The 22,159-nt window shown below is 32.6% G+C and overlaps 2 protein-coding genes across 4 annotated transcripts; both read left to right on the top strand.

The window, feature by feature from the left end:
* The first annotated feature begins 174 nt into the window (after positions 1–174).
* On the top strand, positions 175–20,601 carry LOC132754394 (uncharacterized). 2 transcript variants are annotated; one of them, XM_060745016.1, is made up of 3 exons: positions 175–1,387; positions 4,323–4,463; positions 18,900–20,601. In XM_060745016.1, exons 1-3 carry the CDS (start codon positions 1,138–1,140, stop codon positions 19,346–19,348), a joined length of 840 nt encoding a protein of 279 aa, XP_060600999.1. In that variant the 5' UTR covers positions 175–1,137; the 3' UTR covers positions 19,349–20,601. The 2 variants fall into 2 exon arrangements, with proteins under 2 accessions (XP_060600999.1, XP_060600998.1); XM_060745015.1 differs by lacking the exon at positions 18,900–20,601 and adding an exon at positions 5,376–6,183 and having other exon boundaries at positions 658–1,387.
* Positions 10,812–18,889, top strand: LOC132754398 (uncharacterized). 2 transcript variants are annotated; one of them, XM_060745023.1, is made up of 5 exons: positions 10,888–11,264; positions 12,069–12,209; positions 12,635–14,181; positions 14,641–14,781; positions 15,477–18,889. In XM_060745023.1, exons 3-5 carry the CDS (start codon positions 13,947–13,949, stop codon positions 15,815–15,817), a joined length of 717 nt encoding a protein of 238 aa, XP_060601006.1. In that variant the 5' UTR covers positions 10,888–11,264; positions 12,069–12,209; positions 12,635–13,946; the 3' UTR covers positions 15,818–18,889. The 2 variants fall into 2 exon arrangements, with proteins under 2 accessions (XP_060601004.1, XP_060601006.1); XM_060745021.1 differs by lacking the exons at positions 14,641–14,781; positions 15,477–18,889 and having other exon boundaries at positions 10,812–11,264; positions 12,635–13,853.
* Positions 20,602–22,159: the final 1,558 nt, after the last annotated feature.

The raw sequence follows: 22,159 nt of genomic DNA, 5'->3' as shown, positions 1-22,159 counted from the left end.
GGTTTGCGCGCTCGCTTGGGAAGCGAGAGGTCTGGAGGTCAAATCCCAGTTTAGGCAACACATTTTTTTTCAAATTGTTTAAGTCTCACAACCTTCACCTTTCTGACATTCTGAGACCCAAACAAATTCAGCGCCTCCTGTGCTTTGATTTAACTTGTGGAGTGGCATAATACATTGACCGGGGTGTCGATATTGTTAGAAAATATTGACCGGGGTCATAATTCAAAAAGGGTCACTTTACATCTTTACTGGTGTAAACTCAAAAACTCCCTCGACAATGTGTCTTGCTTTTACACAGGACATCGGAAGATATTACTTCATAATTTGGAGAAAAAAAAACATTAACAAATATTTATCTGCCAGTTTCTTTTTCTAAATGGTTCTTTGCTAATAACGATATGAAATGAAAGCGTGGACTATCGTCGCTGTGCTTAGACCTTATCAGAGCTCATAATCTTGGACGGACGACCTTTCTAATAAATGTGCGTTTCATAAGTATAAACCCAAAGATTGAGAAATTTATGTACGCTTAATAAAGAAAGAAATTTAACAAAAGGTTTCTCAATGTCTATAAGTAAGACAAATCATGTGATAATTACTAACACGAGCCTGAAGAAACAAGACTTGAGTTTAAAACGTTTTATCCAAAAATGGTTTTAAAATTCAACAATGTTATTTAAAACACCTATTAAACGAAATCGGTGAATTTGAAGAAACAAAAAAGTTAAACGGAGATCAAATTAAAATGTGTGTCTGCAAGGTAAAATTTGTATAATAAATGTTTTATTTTAACTGTTAAACGAGTTTCGAAGAAAAGGTAATACATGATTATGTCTGTTAAAAAAGGATCATTAATTAATTATATTCAATGACGTTTGGAAAGAAAGTGCATATGAAACGCTATACTCGACGTTACATTTGTAATGTATTTATCAACCTGGGACAGATGCATACATGCATGCAAATTTATCATTGTTTTATGACAGATTATTCAGTCTAACACCTATATAACGTTAGTGCTCCATCTCATCAAAGGAATTACATGTATTGAAATTAACGACGATTTAAGTTTGCCTTTTTGTTTCACCTGTTTCACAACAGTCTTGCATCACTGAAAAAGCATCCAACGATTTAATTATGATTGTTGTAAGCAAGTCATTTTCAGCAGCAAGTGTAAGCCTGAAAATTGGAACTTTGATACTGTTTATATGTTTGATAATACACGTTGTTGGATTTACAGTGGCAAGATGGGCATCGGTCACTATTTCGGTGGCGAATAACGGGACCGGTATTCAAACATTTTACCATGCTGGTTTGTGGTTACATTGTGGATGTGTAGACCTCGGTGAAATATCCTGTATTTGTTATTCTAGAGGAGGTGATCCTGGTATGTATTTGATACGTGTTATTGTGGTGTTGTTGTGGTGGTATTTGTTGTACCCCATCCCCGTTTTTATGATTTTCTTGCCTGCAGAAAATGTAGACTTAAAGGCCAATTATGCCACATAAATGTTTTTTTTTGCAATAAGTACACTTATAAGTATTTTGTATAGAAGTCAACTACTTTGTTTACATTCTGGAACTTTTTTAATGACAACTAAAAAGATTCAATGCTACTTTTTACAGGTGATAAATATCTAACACGCTTTAAAAGCAGTATTTAACTGCTATAAAACTCATGTTTGCCCTTTCTAAAGAAGTAAACATTTAATTGTTTTGGAGGCATAATGTGTGTGTGCTTTTAAATAAAATTGGTTCTTAAATTCCTAGAGAAAATACAATTAAATTATTCTATCAAACTATTCTGTTTTCATGTCTCATTGGTGTTATATAATCATACATAATTTATAAGCTGATTGGCTTCGTCGTACGATTATAAAACTTTATAAGTGATAACACTACTTTACTAGCAAGTCCGTTACAAATCTCATTGCAATAAATGCATTTAGGATAGAAAAATCAACAACAACACGCGAATTTTGATTAATTGTTATTCATCAACGTTTCGGCCTACGCCTTAATCAAGATAAACACTTTTTGACTATTAATGCAAGTAACAACGCACAATATCGCACGATCTGGTGTATTTTCCGGCTAAAAAACATATTTGAGCCATGTCACGACACAACCAACATAATGGGTTTGCGACCAGCATGGATCCAGACCAGCCTGCGCATCCGCGCAGTTTGATCAGGATCCATGCTGTTCGCATACCAACTCTATTACAAGTAGAGAGACTGATAGCGAACAGCATGGATCCTGATCAGACTGCGCGGATGCTCAGGCTGGTCTGGATCCATGCTGGATGCAAACGCACTATGTTGGTTTTGTCATGAAGCGGCTCATTTCACCATCAAATTGTCATTGACTGTTTGAGTCAACTTGTCGCCGGAACAATCCCTTTGCATGCCCAAAATGAACTTGTTTCATTTCTGTTGTTCATTTTTGTGCCATTATATGCGACTGGTAACGTCCGACCGCTCCCCCAAACAGACTATTACCTTATTATCTAAATAGAAACTCAGATTCCAGCAGAGAATAACCATACTTTCGTCGGTGACGTCAAATAACTCACAGGTACAGAAAATTACCAAATTAGAAAGTAAATTTATTCAGCAAATCGTAAAAATGTTAACCTCCTAGATATTCATTGAGATATGTATCTGTTTATATTCATTGTGTACGTATGGTGCAGAACTACGTCTGAAATCTTTAACTTAGAATAAGAAATATAGCAGTTCATTGACATTAATACATTACTTGTTACGTTAAAAAAACTGTTTCATCAAAGCAGCATGGGTGATTTAGAAAAATAATAAGTTAATTTATTGAAGTGATATTAAGATGTAAATTTTTAATATGAATTATGCTAACTATCGTCAATTAATATTATTTAAGGGTGTCAAACGTATCAATTTACATAAATTATCCGCCCTAGTGAAACACACTTGATATCTGTACCATATGTCACACGGTGAAAGATACTTCAGTTAGTTTGATCTCTTATACTGACAAAAATATTCTTTCTTTGATTTGACATAAAGAAAAGTATTCCGACTTAAATCGTAAAAACGACACGGCTACAATTTAATGACGTTAATAAATCACAATTTACGATGTTTATTTCTAATTAAATGCAGAATTAATTGTTTTCTAATTATTTTGTAAAATGCTCGTTTTAATAATCTTATTTCATAAATCGGAATAACAACAGCAATTATGTCATATTAATTTTCTACCTGCAAGGATGTAAAGATACTTAAAATATTTACTCCTCTCGTTTTACTTATTTGGTCGTTGTTGTAGCTGTCGGTTTGAATGTTCTTTCGGATACAGCATAATTAAGGGCCGCCAATATGTCAACAGTCATGAGGGTCTTAAAGTCACAGTATGCTTCTGAAATGTCTTACATTTCCTTAAATAATGATCTAAGTGCGTGTTAGATGTTTTACAAATGAATGAAATAGCGCTAAACATGCAGTTTTGTGTCGTAAAGGTAACAATATGTAAACAAAGTAGTATTTTATATTGAAGTCAAAATTCAATATAATTACACCAATTTCCAACAAAACTAAAGATGCAAAAGATAGTTCATGAAGATAGCAAATGAGTATGTTTTTTTAAACTGTAACAAGATAACAAAAAAGTTTGAAAATAAAAATGATAGCATTTCTGAGGCATAATTGACCTGAAATAGATAAGTGGATAAAAGACATGGGGATAATCTACCAATTCTCAAGCTCCGCAAGCAAAATAGACAGAACAGTGAGATTTGTGGATGTACGTAGCCTTTTCGGCTTCTATGTTCAGTACATCTTGAAAGAGAGGAAAGTGTAAGCGAGAGAAAGATTCGGTCCCTCCTATTTAATAGCAAGCACCAAGCAAAATGTTGGAACGTTTACTTCTTATGTGTGTCATAGCAAGAACGCACCATTATCAGCTTCACCTTGTGAATTTTCTCGTCATGGAAATGAGTTGTATATTTGTGAAGGAAAACTGCCATGATCAAATCTGTATATACAAATATAATTTATTGAGGAGTGATTCGTAAAAGGCGTATCATCATACAAAATATGATTTAATCATGAGTATGATGTAAATACAAACAATACCTGTTGTACCAAAATAAAGAATGTTTATCAAAGAAATATCATCACTTACGTTTGCAACAAAAAAGACAGGTACCCAAACGGACAGCTTCGAGTACTTAATTATCTTTTCTAAATGTTCTGTTGTTGTTGTTGGGTTTTTTTTTATATGTGTCCAAATCAATCACTTCCAAAGGTCACAGTAATATATACACTGATTCTTTGTTATTTTAGGATGGTTTAATGCGGTTCAAGCCATGGAGACAATCGGTTTGATTGGATTGTCTGTTACTGCACTGATGTGTTTAGGTCTTGTCTTTTACAAACAGACCATGGTTCTTAAAAAGGTCAATATTGCCATTATATTAAGTTCAGGTACGTTAAATCACATATAATGTATAGTGTATTCCAGTATGTGAAAATATATTTAAAACAAAAAATAACATAGTGGTCCGTTTTAAGATATTCACTCGCGAGCAGGGATAAGGACGCAAGTAAGACTTTTATCGCCTATAGAATGTAGCGCTAAATATATATATATATTTTTTTTTTTTTTTTTTTTTGGTAATGGAAATAGCAAAATATAAATTAAGTAGTATTTTAAAAAATTTAAATGTACTAATTGCAAAAATGCAAAAAGAAGTAAAAAAAAGGTTCAGGTAACTGGCCAATGATTAGCTTTTGAGAAACTATGAAAAGACACCAAGAAAAAAAAACTGTTCTGGGTCTTAATGGGCCTTCTATAAACAACATAATTTTTTATCAATAAAATATATCTTTAAAAGAAAGAATGTTTGTCACTATTTTGTATTATTTTTAGTTGATACGTCATGAAAAAGATATATTATATGTAGACTATCTCGACTTGCATTACTAATTACGTGGTTCTTTGCTAGCCAGGCAATCGTTAATTCATAGCAAAGTGACACATGTCAAAGAATCTTTACCGTGTCACGTCAAAACCAACAGAGAGCGTTTGCGACTAGCATGTATCCAGACCAGCCTGTGCATCCGCGCAGTCTGATCAGGATCCATGCTGTTCTGTTCGCTTACCAACCCTATAACAAGAAGAAAAACTGATAGCAAACAGCATGGATCCGGATCAGACTGCGCGGAGGCGCAGGCTGGTCTGGATCCATGCTGGTCGCAAACCAATTATGTTGGTTTCGTCGTGACGCGACTCAAATAGTTATTGTTTGTAAATAGTAACACTTTGTTCATTTACCGTCTAATATTTCTTCTTTAATGATATGCTTTTTTATTTTAATGATTACATCTTTTTTACAGTTATATTTATAGTTGTTGGGCTTATCATCTTTGGAATTGAGAACATGGAAGATATCCAAGGCATGTTTGAAATGTTTGATAAAAATGACAATGTTAAAACGCACGGAAGCCTGAGTATGTCTTTTATCCTTTGTGCATTAAGCGTGAGCGTTTGTTTCTTCGTCTGTCTTCCTCTCCTCGTGATTGACTTGAGGACACCACTATTGCAACATTCGACATTGCGGAATTATATTGCTCAAGCTCCTGTTCAATACTCGAACCAAGGTCAAGTTATAATTCCTTCTACGGGTCAAGCACAGGTGATCATCAGCCCTATTGGTCAGCAAAATTTGGGTTTCGTGCCAGCATATACTTATGGACAATGTGTGGCACCACCGCAATATGCAGCTTCAGGGCAAGATGCCCACTCACATCCAGAACAGACTAATGGTATTCCACATAAAGAGTAAAACTTGACAAAAATATATGCTTGACGTTATAGAAAAACGAAATTGATGAAACGAAAAAGTGAACATTTTTTAAAGAACACTGTTTTAAATGCAATTTTTTAAAGTATGTAAATGATACAATAATATAATGACGTAAAAGAAAATTTTTGCCTTAATGGTTCTTGGTATTCGGAAGTGATTATATTATTATGTCTTCTGTGAAGATGTTTGAAATCAAATAAATTCATTTTTCATCATCTTCAGAACATCCAAATGATAGATTTACGTATAGAAAATATACATGTAGTATTTTAAGAAGTTGTTAGGAGTTAAAAGACAAACACAAAATAACTTTTTAAATGAAGTATGGATTAATCAGAGTGTTGGAGATGTAAATATATATTCTAGCAGTAGTAAAACAAAGATTAACAGATACATTTATACAAATTTGGTATACAACCAAGAGCAAGAAGTTAAGTATATTTAAGAAATAACATCGTTCTGAGAGGTGTATATCGGCTATTTAACACCGGTTTGGAGTTTTGATGCGTAGGAATTGACCACGAAGGCCGTAGGCCTGAGTGGTTAATTTTGTCGCATCAAAACGACAAATCTCAGGACGATGTTATTTCGATTCTAACACGATAAAATAAGGAAAATCACTAATGTTATTTTTCAAGCGGAAATAACGTCCGGTGCCGATTTTCGTATAGAGTGATTGGACACGTCCTCGATCAGCCAGGTCCTCGATCAAAATTTTGTTTTTTGTATCTTTTTCAAATAAACTTGATAAAACACGAACTTTCTTTGATTTGTTTTTCCAACACATGTAAGTAGTTTACTAAACTCCCACTGAAGAGTATTTATGTGAGGTCAAAGTTCACGCAGCAGACGATTCTAAAAACAATGGCAAAGTGAAAGTAGAAATTACCCAATAAAAAAGTAAATGCATCTTTTCTCCTTATCTCTAATATTTATACAAAATATATAAAAATGACAAAAAACATCTACTTTTGATAATCATACAAATTTTTTTCCTACATAATAAAATTAAGTAAGCTTCCAGGAAGGGGGTGGGTCGATTTCCTACAGTAATCTAGGTCAGGGATCAGCCACTAAGAAAAGATGCTAAATATATGCATATTTTGCCCAAAATACATATTTTCCGCTTTCCTAAGAATAATTAGATAATTTTACATAATATCAAAAGTAAAAAAGAAGTAAATTAAAGGATAGAAAAACACATAGGTTACAAACCACTATATTTTACTGTTTTTTCCCTTGGTTTAACACCACTATATTTTTCCCCTTTGGTGACACTCAATTATATATTTTCAGCAATGCCTAGGTCTCAGAGGACCCATCCAGATCAAATATATAGTGAGGCAAAACATCTTGTGACCCAGGGCTATTCCATACGTAAAGCAGCTATTGAATTAGGCCTTCCTTACACCACTGTACAGAACCATTGATCAATGGGAAACACAAGGGTTATATTACAAAATTTGGGGAAGAGTGTATGTCAAAGCCTGCGGATGAACAAATTCTGATAAATTATGCAACATTCATGGCATCAAGAGGCTGTCCTCATTCCAGATTATTTTTTAAAAAATGTTGCAAGAGAGATTATTATCAGTCATATGGAGGTGATAAACTCATGGATCCCAGTAAAAGATCTCAAATAATTCATTTCTATTTTATTCACATTTATTTTAGATATAAACTCCAAATTTTGTCATACAAGTACTAGTTTAAATATTTTTTTACATTATCATGTCAAAATTAGCTGATCGACGACGTGTCCATTATCCTAAGAAAATTTAAAATTTGGTGGTCTATGACCTATGTTGTTATTGTTATGTTTAATGGTTGCTCCCTAGCTTAAAATATGACGTTTTACAAGAAGAGTGTCTGGTGATATTTTTCAACGGAAAATATTACTCATACGAGGCAAGTTTAATTTGTTGGGTGTAATTTTACAATATAATTGATCGAGGACATGTCCACTGAGTCGCTGTTCGATTTTCGCATCCTACTGTTGCGAAGATATATAAATTATTAAACAAAAGAAATAATAAGAAAAAAAAACGTTATTTTATCAAGTTTTCAACATTAAAAACTTACGTCGTATTGTGTTTACATCAGTGCCCCATTTATCATTCCTGTATGTATGAAATAACGTCAGCTTGTTTACGAATGAGTTGTTTACTAAGGATGACGTCATTACGCTGGTTACGGATTGGCGCCGTTTTGTCAAAATAGTTATTAACTAATATGGATCTAATATATGGCGTTAGTGTATGTGAGATATTATTTCGGTATTGTATGGAAAGTAAACATTATACAAACTGAAAATATAAATAAAAATGCTTTTTAATGTTGCTTTAAAATGCTTTATAAAGTATACAATCGAGGGTGAAAACATAATAGCGCAAATACAAGTAGTCCCTTACCGGTGTTTATTGACAGTTTAACACCAGTTTTTTTCCTTCTTTGTCTATAGTGACAAAATCACGTGAGTGTTAGAATTGTTTTTATTTTGGCTTTAAAACATATCTGTTAATGGTTAATATTGAAAAGTTTACGAAACCTATATCATATTCCAGGACTTCTCACCTAAATCTAACAGATCGCATACACCTGAAGCAATTCCTTATAGTGAAAAATATGTAACATTTGCTCTAAGTTAGAAAATGAATTTCATGTATTATTAGAATGTCCACTGTAAAATGTTTTGAAAAAACAGCTTATAAATAATTTTGGAAAAGACCAAATATAACTAAATTTATAGAATTATTAATTTCACAAATGAAAATGCTATAAGAAAACTAACTATGTTTATCTTAAAAATGTTTTTAAAAAAACTAAAATCATATATAATTTATTTTTAATATTGGAATTATTTATGGAAAATCTGCTCATTGTGGAGCAACCACTTTCTTGTTTATATATGCATTTTATTCTAGTTTTATTCTGTTTCATATCCTGTTATTGACATTACTTCATCAGAAAAATAAACGAAAAAATCTTTTCCTATATTATGTAATAAATACTTAATTTGAATTGTTGCTACTTATAATGAAATTATATTGATAGCCAAAGGCTATTGAAATTACAATTTGTAAAGATTGAAAAATTTCAACACAAGAGAAATAGACAATTCGTCCAAAGACACTTGACAGCATAGAAAGGACGGGTGTTAGAATGCAATATTTTAAGAAGGAGCAGTTGATATTAATTTTTTTATCAGATAGAGTCGAAAGCTTTCGACAAATATTGAGAACGTAAGTATGCGAACACAGAATGTAAACTGGAGGTACTTAAACGGTCACCTACTTTAACACCTTGACGATAATACTTAATCATCCAGGAGGTTATACATGTATACGAATTGAAAATTCTTTGCACCTCTTTAACAGATGGACGATATTCCACGAATGATAAACGAATGTATATGTTTGATATCTTCCGAGAAATAATGTCTCTAATTCGTAGGATTGACCGAAATACTATATCCGTCTTGTGTATTCATATTATTGTGTGCTTTGGACAAGAACCTCGAACACATTTGTAAGAATACAAAGACCGACAAATCTACGCTTAAAAACTAAATATGCAAACAAATAGTTTTAACATGCTAGGAGTTGTTGAGTGAACTTATTTCAATATGTATCGTGTAAAAGTCCACATAAATTTAGAAAATGTAAGAACATTTAAAGTGGTTTATTTGCATTCTTATTGATTATGGCTATCAGACATTTTTTCAAGTTTTTCAATCATTATTACCGCAATGTACTTTATTTTCCTTTGGATGTCAAATAAATACATTCGTTATACATTATCAAAGATTACTCCTTCTGAATGGTAGAACTACTTTCAATCCGTATCGCCCCACGAGACCGGACTTTTAATGTGTCCTTCTGTGTGCACTAACCGTATATTAATATCACTAGCATAGAGTGATTACATTCATAAGAACAGATCTTCGCATAGGTAGAGAACTATTTATTTTTTGCTATGAATATGAAGAACCAAAAACCTGTTTTCACTTTGCACTATTTTCAGAAACTCTGTGATAAGAGGATAATAGACGTGTTAGATACCTTACACCTAGCTTGTGTGGTTTATAAAAACTGATCCGGTCAAAACTTGTCTCTTGCTTGAAAAAAACATAGAACAAAACAGAACAGATGTTATTACCCATAAACTGTACAGTTTCTAGTGTTCATTAATATATTATATAATATAACACAATAATGGATGAACTAATATTTTCTTAAGAAACAACATGCATACGTTATACAATGAAAATAAAAAAAGCAACAAGTAATTGTATGTTAAAGAACAAAGAAAAAACACATGTACTTGCATTATGTGATAATGTTTGAATTAAACAGATACTTAAAATGGAAAGAAGGAACTATAATATAATACCTTAACAGTTCCTAAAGGGAATTATTAAAATGTGAATATAATATTATTGTAAATGAATTACCATACTTCAAGAAGTTACACTAGTACATTCAAAGAATTTGATTTCTAATTTAAAATCCTCGAAAGAATATTTGCTAAAGGTAAGTAATTCTGAAAAATTTTGACAATTTAAAAAGGTTAACAAATTTAAACATACTTGGTTTTTATCTGTAAAATTTCTTTATATATTTTTGACGAATTACATTGTATTATGAACAAACAAAAACAAAATGATAACATAACATACAATGATAGTGTGTTCACTCTAAATCTATAAGCATATCAACATGAAAAATGCATCTGCTGACAGTATATGAGTAAATACGACATTAATTAATAATAAAGAATGGTTGAAAATTAATGGAAAATCTTGATCAATGTATTTTATAAATGTGCCACCCTTTCAATCTATTCTTTTTTAAATTTTACAAAGGGCCAACGTACTTTAAAAATAAACAAAAGTGTATAATTAATGTAACAAGGATGCCATATGAATTCTCCTCAACTATTTACTGTTCCTCGAAATGTATCTGTAAAATGCAGAATTATTGGTTGAGTTACATAATACACTGATCATTTAACTATATATATTTTCTATTTTACATATTAACCAAGAAAACTCTCCTGTAACTTGTAGTTCGTTTTTACCTATGTGTCTGCTGCTAAATGCTGATATGTGTAAATACTCGTGTTTTGCATAATTTTCTATATTAACTTACGGGTAAATACACATATATACATAAATAATGCAATATGTTGGACAGTAACTGTTCTGGATATTTTAAAGCGAATATAGTTCTTTTGATTATAATATTGGTTCTTCAGAGTGTAGGTTTAGGTACCGATCATTGGGTGAAAATCAGAGTTGGTGGAAATTATGTATTCAAAGGTCATAGCGGGTTGTGGAGACTATGTCAGTGTTATTACGGTGTTTATGATTTCAATGATGAGCGTTGTTTTTGTCAGTCTCTCGCCGTGCCTGTCCCAGGTCAGTATTTTCTTAATTCACTGCTTTGTGATTCACTATTTTAGCTCCAGATAGCCTAGATAATTTGGCACCCTATACTTACGAATGACGTGTTCGAAAATTTATAAAAAATTAATCCACCGTATTACATACCATAACCGAGTGGGTGCGGTCATTGGCTCTAAACCACTTGTCCCTCACCGCTCTATGTTCGAGTCCCTCCAGGGACTTATGATTTTTTCACTTGAGGAAGCTATCCAGCTAGCTTACGGGACCTCGGTGGTTCTACTCAGGTGCCCGTTCTTGCCTGAAATAATGCACGTACATATGGCGTCTCTTTCTTGGTGCGACGTAAAACCCAACCCAAAAAAACATCCCGTAACGTACAAATGTCATATTAACGCAGGACTTGTGCGGAAATAACGCCGTACTGTAAGTAAATAGACCAATATATGTTATGCTAAAATAAGTATATAGGGCTGCTAAGACAAATATATCTTTAAACTATTTTACAAAATTTAATATAATTTGTGAGAATGGCAACCTGGACACTGCATTGCAGATGACTTTTGTGAAGTATTATAATAACACGTGTAAAACTGTTTTTCTTTTTTTTTTATTTTATACATATTTTGGGTTTTGTTATGAATAGTTTTCACTTTCCTACGTTACAAATTACACGTTTAACTCGTCCAACTGAAAAGGTATTTGTTTACCAAAGGGTGTTTGTAACTTGTGCTGTAAGTCTATAACATATTTTGGACGCTTTAAAAATAGAATTTTTTTTTTAAAAAAACTGGCCTTGTTTATATTTTGTTATTTCAGGTTGGTTAACAATTGTGAGAGTGCTGGAAGGGCTTGGTCTCATATGTGTTGTAATTGCTGGTACTGTATTCATCATACAATCTGTCTCATCACGAAGAACTCATTTTAAATCGTCGGCAGCAATCTTAACACTGGCATCAGGTAGGTAACAATACTAGAGCAGTCCATACATATAATAGCTTAGTTAGTACTGGAGTAAATTGTCATAAACGAATACTTTGCCGATGACAACGCCGACGTGAGGGTCATGACAATATCCCTGCTTTTTCCTTAAACGTTGAGCTAAAATGAGCCGTGTCGTGACAAAGCCAACATAATGGCTTTGCGACCAGCATGGATCCAGACTAGCCTGCGCATCTTCTGTTCGCGTACAAATTCTATAACAAGTAGAGAAACCGATAGCGAACAGCATGGATCCTGTCGCAGACGCATTATGTTGTTTTTGTCATGACGCGGCTTAAATAACATTTGCGTTTACAAGATAACTTTTTACTGCAACTGAATGGCTATTTGCTTGATCTAACTAAGTTATTTCATTTACTAGAACAATTATTTCTTTGTTTCAGGAGCGTCAATACTGATAGGTATTATAATTTATGGCTCCAAAATGGTCAAAAATTTTGACTATTCATACATTTTATGCACGATTGCTGGTATATTGTGTATAATTTGTTCGTTCCTCATCCACAATGATCGGAAACCTCGGAATTCCACTGACAACAGCGTTCACCGGGAAAATAATATTGAAAGCCGACGAGTTGGTGAGGTAGAGACAGATGTTCCACAAATTTTAACTAACTCAACAATTTCACAACCAGACCATGCAGAAGAGTTTGTGTCCAGTCTGAATCATTCACAAAATATTGATGATCTTCCACCAACATATGACGAAATAACATTAGAACCCCCACCACCATCTTATCACGATGTAGTGACTCAGCAAAAATTCACAACATAAATTATAGCTGTAGATGAGAAACGTTTCTAAAAAATACAATTATTAGTCATGGTTAGGACTAGAATTTCTTGCTTATATTTGAAAGAACTTGTATGCAGTGTAAACGCCCGAAATGATATATTCATAATTATAGATCTATCACATTTGTATTACTTGTACTTAATTTTCAGTGTTGTAATTAATTGTGGTTAAAAATCGTGTTAAAAACATGAAACAAATACATTACAAGTTCATGATCATTTAATTTCTGAAATGTAGCATCAATAATAATCGATTTATTTATATTATAAAATTATAAATACATTTTATAAAGGTGCACATTGACATTGACGTAAAATATGTAGCAATTTTAGAACAGTCAATGTTTAGAGAAGTGGTTGATTTAAAGGCTGCACAGGTAAAAAGATCAAACAAAATCATTGTGGATTTTATCCCTGCTCGTATTCTTTTTTCTCTAAACATTACAACAATACTATCCGCATATATTTGGGAACTTACATTATCTTGAAGATTATCGTTTTTAAGAATAAATATGGAAGGTGGTCTGTAAACTGGATATTAGAGTGTTACATTTCGAAATTCAACAAATGGGCGAAATATAATAATCTATCACGATAGAGATATATAAAAACTTAAAAAGTATCTTGAGCAATACGAATAAAAGGGGCGACTAACACAATAGCAATTCATCAATTAAAATCATATTGAGTACACTCCCTTTAATATATCGATTCTTCAGGTGAAACTAAACACCTGTATGTTTCTATATCGACCGAGGCAGACTCTTTTTCACTGTGACATTGGTTTATTTATAAAGCTGTGTTTGACTCAAAATGTAAGAAAAAAAAGGTAACCGGAATGGTGGACAGTTTTTGGAGTATATTATCAACACATTTGATGTACAAGTAACAATTACCGAAATGGTTGACAGTTGTAGAATATTTTCAAACAGCTCGAATGTATTGAAGGTGTGTGCTGGTGTGTTGGGTGTGGCGTTCATCGTACACTGTGTGGGTATTGGGACTACATTTTGGGTTAAACATGAGAACAGTGCATACCAAAGTCGATATCACAGTGGTTTGTTCCGATCCTGTTCCTGCTTTACCTTCTTCGGTGAAACGTGTGTTTGTGCTTCATATTCAAATATGGCACCAGGTACATTTAATTTTTTCTTGTAATACACCAGTTATTTGTTAATCCGGTCCAAAACACATTGCATAGGGGGAATGAATGTGTGGAAAAAAATAGACCTTTTACCTTTCAGTCAGTCCATGCACTGTCGAGTAAATGTTATGATGAAATTTTTGCGGGTGATTGCCTGCAGAGGGTTGGTAGCCCAGAGTGTGTGTGTGGGGGGGGGGCGGCGTAAATATCAATTGGTTAATAATTAATTATTTAGTTTATCAATGAAAAACAATATTATTTCTCCTGTTAAATAACTCGCAAAATAAGTAAATAAAATAAAGCATACAATTGTGTTTTCAGTCTTTACATGAAAATAGTACTAATTTCCAGATATGTAAAATGTTATGAGCGGAAGTGTTTTTAAGTTTTATTAGTTTATTTCATATCTAGATGATTCCATAAATACACACATAGTTTTATTTATTATAGGGTGGCTGAAATGTGTGCAAGCCCTGGAGGTTATAGGTCTTATTGCAATTATCTGTGTTGGATTTCTGATATTCATGCAGTTTTTCTGCACACAAAGTATAGCTATCAAGACATGGGGGATCATGCTTATGATATTTGCTGGTAAGTATATGATATATTTTTCAAGTACTGTAAAACAGAAATTTAAATACCAACATTTTTGCATTAAGGCATCATATAAATTTAATTTAAATTGACAAAATACTTGTCTCTGTATATAATGTGATTGCAAAATTTGTCTGTGGTTGTGTCTTTTTCTTCAACGTAGACTGGGGTTGTCATTATTTGTATCGATATATCGAAACACCATATATCGACGATATATCGATATTTGAAATAGGTACATAATCAAGTGGTAACTTTTTGAATGCATGAATTAAAGCTGTTATCATGGTCTTTGTCCATTATCAATTTAACAAATAAAGCATAATAAAGGAAGAATGTATTTCTTCTTATAATCTCATTGACCTCTGGCAATTAAGTTAAGGGTTCATTAGCTTATCAAAAAAAATTAAGGGACTCGTATATGTATAAAATTACAAATTAACGCTGTAAATGTTTTGGTGTTTAAGTAACAAAAAAACAGCAAATGAACTGCATGTTTATAGACAACATATAAATAAATAACATTTAGCAAATTATCTTGTATCCCTATGTGGCTCACTGGCAGGTAACTGATATGTATTGATACACTTATTGTACATTTAAAAAATGGTTTTGCTCATACACAAAGTCTTGTTTATGATTTTTATAGTTTTTTTATTTATTTATTTGTGACACTAATTTCTTTGTTTCAGGTGTGTGTATATTGGCCGGTGTGTCACTTTATGGTGCAATGATGGTTGCAAATCTCAGCTTTTCATTCGGGCTCTGTGTCGTAGCAGCAGTAATGTGCTTTTTGTGCTCCATTCTCTTGTTTCAAGATAGAAGAATATCTCTTAAACGTCCGATGTCTACCAGTCAAATCCATTACGCCAATCAAGGACAAATCATTTCAAGTCCAAACACACAGGTTGTCATTGCTTATTCTAATCAAATGCAACCACCTGCTTATCCGGCGATGAATGCGCATGCCCAGTATGGGCCTCCACCAGCATATATTGTTGCCCAGCATCAAAGACAGTTTGTACAGCATTAATGCCGTTTACGTGCACACATGAACATCAATGTTAAGCATCAAAGAGTAAACAAATAAAATTCAAACATTGGTGGATTGAAAATTAATACAGAAAGACTCTTAAACATTGATATTAATAGAGAGAGAAACAACATTTATAGAATATTAAGGTGACAACGGAGTCAATTATCACAGAAAATACCTAAAATGAGATTTTTTGCTAAGTAGATTTATCAACCTTTTCTGAACACATTCGTGATTTAATTTTGGAAGCAGTTAGTCCAAAAAAATGTGTTTTTAAACGTTTTAAAACGGTACCTGTACCATTTTTATCTGCTATTCGCGTAACTTGTCAATTATCGATAACGCTCCGCCCCCTGTTGAGGCATCAATGAGGGAAATCGGTAGTTCCATATATCCGTGAATTACCGGTCCATACTGGTCCATACTACTCGTATTTCATTATCGTACATATACCGTACATCTTTTATGAATATCGTTTACCTTTTATTTGGCATATTTTATAAAATAAGAAATTGTCGGCCAATGTACGTAACATAATGTATGAAACATAAATAATAAAGCATAGCGGCAAATCGCACGACCACGGGGTTAAAAATATAATTGTAAAATATCCATAATGTGTGAAAATAATTTGTCTGTCCCGCTAATCTGATTGATATTACATTGAGTTTATGGACTTTTGTACGGATTCAACGGCTTGCTTTACATTCAACCTCGCTTTCTAACAATGTCAAGTCAAACAACAACAAAAACAGACAACATTTTTTATGTGAACGCCTAGATGACTTGTGGTAAGGTGTCCCTGACAAATTTCTAAACCATTTTAGATTGTTTAAGGATGATTATTTCTCCTATGAATCAATAAAAAAAGATATTAATATATATTATCAGTGAATGCTTTGAATAAATTGTTCGCCAGTAAATCGAACACAGTACTAATAAACCTGGGACAAAGTATGGAATTTATTGTATATCCCAGTAGAAACTGGATCTCTATGCCGTGCATAGATGATTTTCATGATAATAGAAGTCAAGAAGGTCAGATCATAATGATCGAGTGATACCTTTTATTTCTATTAAAATATGTGAAGCATTTATATCAATTTGGAGGGAAAATATATAATATCCCGTTCTTATTTGTACATCTACCATGGCCTTTAAAATACCGTCAGAAGCTCAGTTTTTTGTTATTTTAATTTATATTTTAACGGAATTTCATACACGAATACACAGACAGAGTGACACTGGTATAATATAATAATAATGCTGATGATAATAATAATAAACTTCAAAAGTGAAACAATTAAATACCCCGCTAGCGGTGCGCAAATACGTTCCATTTCCCCCCACCGAGTGCCTCAAATTTTACCGAAAGTCAGGTGACATGTGCGACCGATACCAGACGGACAGTAAATCACGTTAAGATTTGAAGAAATTTCTGTTATAAACTGATATTAATCAGCAACTTTTTAATTGGTCAGATGTCACTGGGTCATAAAATGTTGTTAGAGTATGTTACCGCAACCTGTGACCCTCTCTGGTGCGACATTTATGTATTATGCAATTATTTAGCGTGAAACGTAGGGGTCCGAGAGAGAACAGCCGATTTATGACACTTCGTTTGATGCGGGTCGGACTAACTTTGAATCGGCATAACTTTTTTAATAATCAAGCAATTAACATGCAGTTTAAAGCACATGAAAGGGAATTCATTTACGGAGGGAACCGTGTCAGGGATTTTTGTTTGCTCAATCAGCGACTTAATTATCTTTAATTACGTGATATGTATGGTGAAAAAAGTCGCATAAAATGTTTGACGTTACGTAATATTTTTTTGAGAAAAGATAGAAAAAAAATTGAGACACGGTTCCCCAGATATTATCAGTATGTTTATTTTAAAAAGTTTGATAACAAAAAAAAATAAAAAATGACTTTGATATGACGATTTAAAATTTTAGGATTTTTATTAAAAATCAATCCTTTACAAAAGAATTTTTTTCAAATATGTTATTTTTTATGATGATCAGCGACATTTAATGCACAAAGATTAAATAAATAACAATTATTACTAAAATAAGTTGGTTTAAATGACATTTATGTGAGTACCACGGAAAGTGTCTGTTGTCACCTTAAACATTCGTCATTCACAGAGATTGATAACTTGCATATCACTAGAATTTTTGTGATTAAATTAATGTTTATACAATTCACATTCTTCAGTTAGTCGGCTGTAAGAGAAGGATATTTTAAACATTATTATTTACTTATGTTCTGTTAAAATATGTTATATGTTAAAAATATTATATTATACATGTGTATATCATATTGTATGATATTATTTCGTTAGTTTTCTCATCCAACCAGTATTGGTGTTATATGAAAAAACATGGTCGTAACCCAAGCCTATGGTGGCTGATTGGGCTTGTATGGTGGCTGAATTGGTACGCTTTTGTGCGTCGCGTTGGCGCTATCGACAAAGCGCCAAACGGCGCGCTGTCGTCTTGTCGTCTTGTCTCTAGTGCGACACGCCAAACGGCGCGTTGTCGTGCGGCGTGTTGTCCCGATGTCACATTGTCGCCCGGTTCTAATTGAAGTATTGGCTTTTTAGCCAAGCGAAAGGGCGACAACGCACTGCACGACAACGCGCCGTTTGGCGTGCCGCGCTACAGACAAGGCAACAACGCGCCGTTTGGTGTTGTCGCTAGCGACAGGACGACAAGACGAAAGTCCGACAACGCTCCGTTTGGCGCTTTGTCGTGTTGTCGCTAATTTGTTCATCAATAAAATATATATTTAAAAGAAAGAATGTTTGTCACTATTTTGTGTTATTTTTAGTTGATACCTCATGAAAGTTATATATTATATGTAGACTATTTCCACTTGTATTACTAATAACGTGGTACTTTGCTCGCCAGACAATCGTTAATTCATACCAAAGTGACACATGTCAAACACTCTTTACGGAAGAAATAGTTATTGTTTGTAAATATATAGTAACACGTTGTTCATTTACCGTCTAATAGTTCTTCTTATTAATGATATGTATATCTTTATTTTAATTATTACATCTCTTTAACAGTTATATTTATAGTTGTTGGACTTATCATCTTTGGAATTGAGAACATGGAAGATACCCAAGGCATGTTTGAAATGTTTGATAAAAATGACAATGAAAATACGCACGGGAGCCTGCGTATCTCTTTTATCCTTTGTGCATTAAGTGTGAGCGTTTGTTTCTTCGTCTGCCTTCCTCTCCTCGTGATTGACCTGCGGACACCACTATTGCAACATTCGACATTGCGGAATTATATTGCTCAAGCTCCTGTTCAATACTCGAACCAAGGTCAAGTTATAATTCCTTCATCGGGTCAAGCGCAGGTGATCATCAGCCTTATTGGTCAGCAAAATTTGGGTTTCGTGCCAGCATTCACTTATGGACAATGTGTGGCACTACCGCAATATGCAGCTTCCGGGCAAGATATCAACTCGCATCCAGAGCAGACTAATGGTATTCCACATCAAGAGTAAAACTTGACAAAAATAATTATATGCTTGACGTTACAGGAAAACGAAATTGATGAAACGAAAAAGTTTTACACTGTTTTAAATGCATTTTTTAAAGTATGTAAATGATACAATAATATGATGACGTAAAAGAAAATGTATGCCTTAATGATTCTTGGTATTCAGAAGTGATTATATGATTATGTCTTCTGTGAAGATGTTTGAAATCAAATAAATTCATTTGTCATCATCTTCAGAACATCCAAATGATAGATTTACGTATAGAAAATATACATGTAGTATTGTAAGAAGTTGTTAGGAGTTAAAAGACAAACACAAAATAACTTTTTAAATGAAGTATGGATTAATCAGAGTGTTGGAGAGTAAATATATATTTTAGCAGTAGTAAAACAAAGATTAACAGATACATTTATACAAATTTGGTATACAACACTAAGAGATTCATCAAGAGCAAGAAGTTATGTAATTATCTTTTATTTTGGCTTTAAAACATATCAGTTAATGGTTAATATTGAAAAGTTTACGAAACCTTTATCACATCCCAGGACTTCTCACCTAAATCTAACAGATCGCATACACCTGAAGCAATTCCTTATCGTGAAAGAAAATGTAACATTTGCTCGATGTTAGAAAATGAATTTCATGTATTATTAAAATGTCCACTGTACAATGTTTGAGAAAACAGCTTATGAATAAATATTTTTGAAAAAGACTAAATATTCCTAAATTTATTGAAATGTTAAATGTAATGGTACTTAATTGATATTATTATGTTAAACTTGTGCTTCATTTACACGGTCAGGTAATATGGTTATTCTGTTCATATTAGACCAAACTTCAGTCTCAATTTCATGTTAAATATGTATGTATGTATGTATGTGCGTGCGTGCGTGCGTGCTTGTGTGTGTGTGTATGTGTGTGTATGCATGCATGCATGCATGATGTATGTATGTATGTATGTATGTATGTATGTATGTATGTATGTATGTATGTATGTATGTATGTATGTATGCATTTATGTATGTATGTATGTATGTACTCATTGGTGTATTACCCATATGTGTTCTGAAATAAAATCTAGAATCTACAATCATATATGATTTTTTTCAATATTGGAATTATTTATGTAAAATCTGCCCATTGTAGATCAAACCATTTTATTGTCTTTTTATATGTATTTTATTCAAGTTTTATTCTGTTTCATATCCTGTTAATGACATTACTTCATCAGAAAAATAAATGAAAAACTATTTCTATATTATGTTATAAATACTTAACTTGAATTTTACTACTTTGAATGAATTATATTGATAGCCATAGGCTATTGCAATTAGAATTTTTAAAAATTGAATAATTTTAACATAAGATAAATAGACAATTCGTCCAAAGACACTTGATAGCAGACGACATTATACAGAAAGGACAGGTGGTAATATGCAATATTTTAAAGAAAGAGCACTTGATAAAAAATTGTAAATGTATTTCGGTCAGACAGTGTCGAAACTTTTCGACAAATATTGAAAACGAAAGTAAGCGGATACAGAATGTATACTGGAGGTACTTTAACGTCTGACGATTATTCTTAGTCATCCCGGAGGTAATACATGTATACGAATTGAAAATAGTTATACCTATTGACCTTTGGTGCAAGTGTTATCTTTGTACATGTATAATGATTAACGAATGTATATGTTTGATATCTTCCGGAAAATAATGTCTCTAATTCGGAGGATTGACCAAAATACTGTATCCGACTTGTGTATTCAAACTATTATGATTTGGACAAGAACCTCGAATACATTTGTAAGAATACACAGAACGGTCAAACCTACGCTTAGAAACTAAACATGCAAACAACTAGTCTTAAAATGCTAGGAGTTGTTGACTGAACTTATTTCAATATATATCGTGTAAAAGTCCACATAAATTAAGAAAATTTAAGTGATTTATTTTCATTCTTATTAGTATGGTTGTAGAAACTGAAAGTACTATATATCTTTTTGTTAACATAAATCTGGATTTAGTAATAATTGTACATTCCTGGGCAATTTAAAATTCATCATGGTCGTCAGACCTATTTTCAATCATTATTTTACCGCAATGGACTTAATTTTCTTTTGGATGTCAAATAAATACATTCTTTATACATTTTCAAAGATTACGTCCTCTGTTTTTGTTTACATATTAGAAAACTGCGTGGTAGAACTACTTTAAATCCATATCGCCCTACGAGACCGGGCTTTAAATGTGTACTTCTGTTTCTGTAAATGGTAATGAAGTGTGCACTAACCATAAATTAATATCACTAGCATAGAGTGATTACATTCATAAGAACAGATCGTCGCATAGGTAGAGAACTCATTCGGTTGTCTTTATTATTTGTTAGGAATATGGAAAACCAAAAACCTTCCTCCCTTTTTCACTATTTTTAGCTAGTTTTTTACAGAACAGAACAGAAATTTTTTATTGACGTAAACAGTACAGTTTTTTGTCATACATTTTACATATAAACACAAACATATATTTGTCAAGTGATTAAATAAAGTTCAAAAAATAATAACATTTTTATCACAAATAAATACAGATATTTCAAGGAGGATGGATCAGCTATTTATATTTCCTAGTTAATAAGACAGTTTTGTTGTTTCAAATTATCAATGTACAGTAAAGTCCTTCTTAAATGCGTTATATATGAATTTTCCCAGATTTACATGTCACATTTCAAAAGCTCTATAAACTTCATTTCATTTGGCCTTCTATAAAAATATGCTTTGATAAACTGTTTCCTTATATTAGCGTATACTGGACATACCA

This window comes from Ruditapes philippinarum, unplaced genomic scaffold, assembly GCF_026571515.1.
Source record: "Ruditapes philippinarum isolate M1 unplaced genomic scaffold, ASM2657151v2 ctg1619_1_1_1_1, whole genome shotgun sequence".
Lineage (NCBI taxonomy): Eukaryota > Metazoa > Mollusca > Bivalvia > Venerida > Veneridae > Ruditapes > Ruditapes philippinarum.
The sequence above is the reverse complement of the archived record's forward strand: the minus strand, read 5'-3'. Positions and strand labels throughout refer to the sequence as shown.

Coding starts and splice junctions, on each gene's coding strand:
- LOC132754394 (XM_060745016.1), top strand. CDS start 1,138: ATGATTGTTGTAAGCAAGTCATTTTCAGCAGCAAGTGTAAGCCTGAAA. Junction 1,388..4,322: donor TTCTAGAGGAGGTGATCCTG/GTATGTATTTGA, acceptor TTGTTATTTTAG/GATGGTTTAATGCGGTTCAA. Junction 4,464..18,899: donor TGCCATTATATTAAGTTCAG/GTACGTTAAATC, acceptor TCTCTTTAACAG/TTATATTTATAGTTGTTGGA.
- LOC132754398 (XM_060745021.1), top strand. CDS start 11,030: ATGTTGGACAGTAACTGTTCTGGATATTTTAAAGCGAATATAGTTCTT. Junction 11,265..12,068: donor TCTCGCCGTGCCTGTCCCAG/GTCAGTATTTTC, acceptor TTGTTATTTCAG/GTTGGTTAACAATTGTGAGA. Junction 12,210..12,634: donor AATCTTAACACTGGCATCAG/GTAGGTAACAAT, acceptor TCTTTGTTTCAG/GAGCGTCAATACTGATAGGT.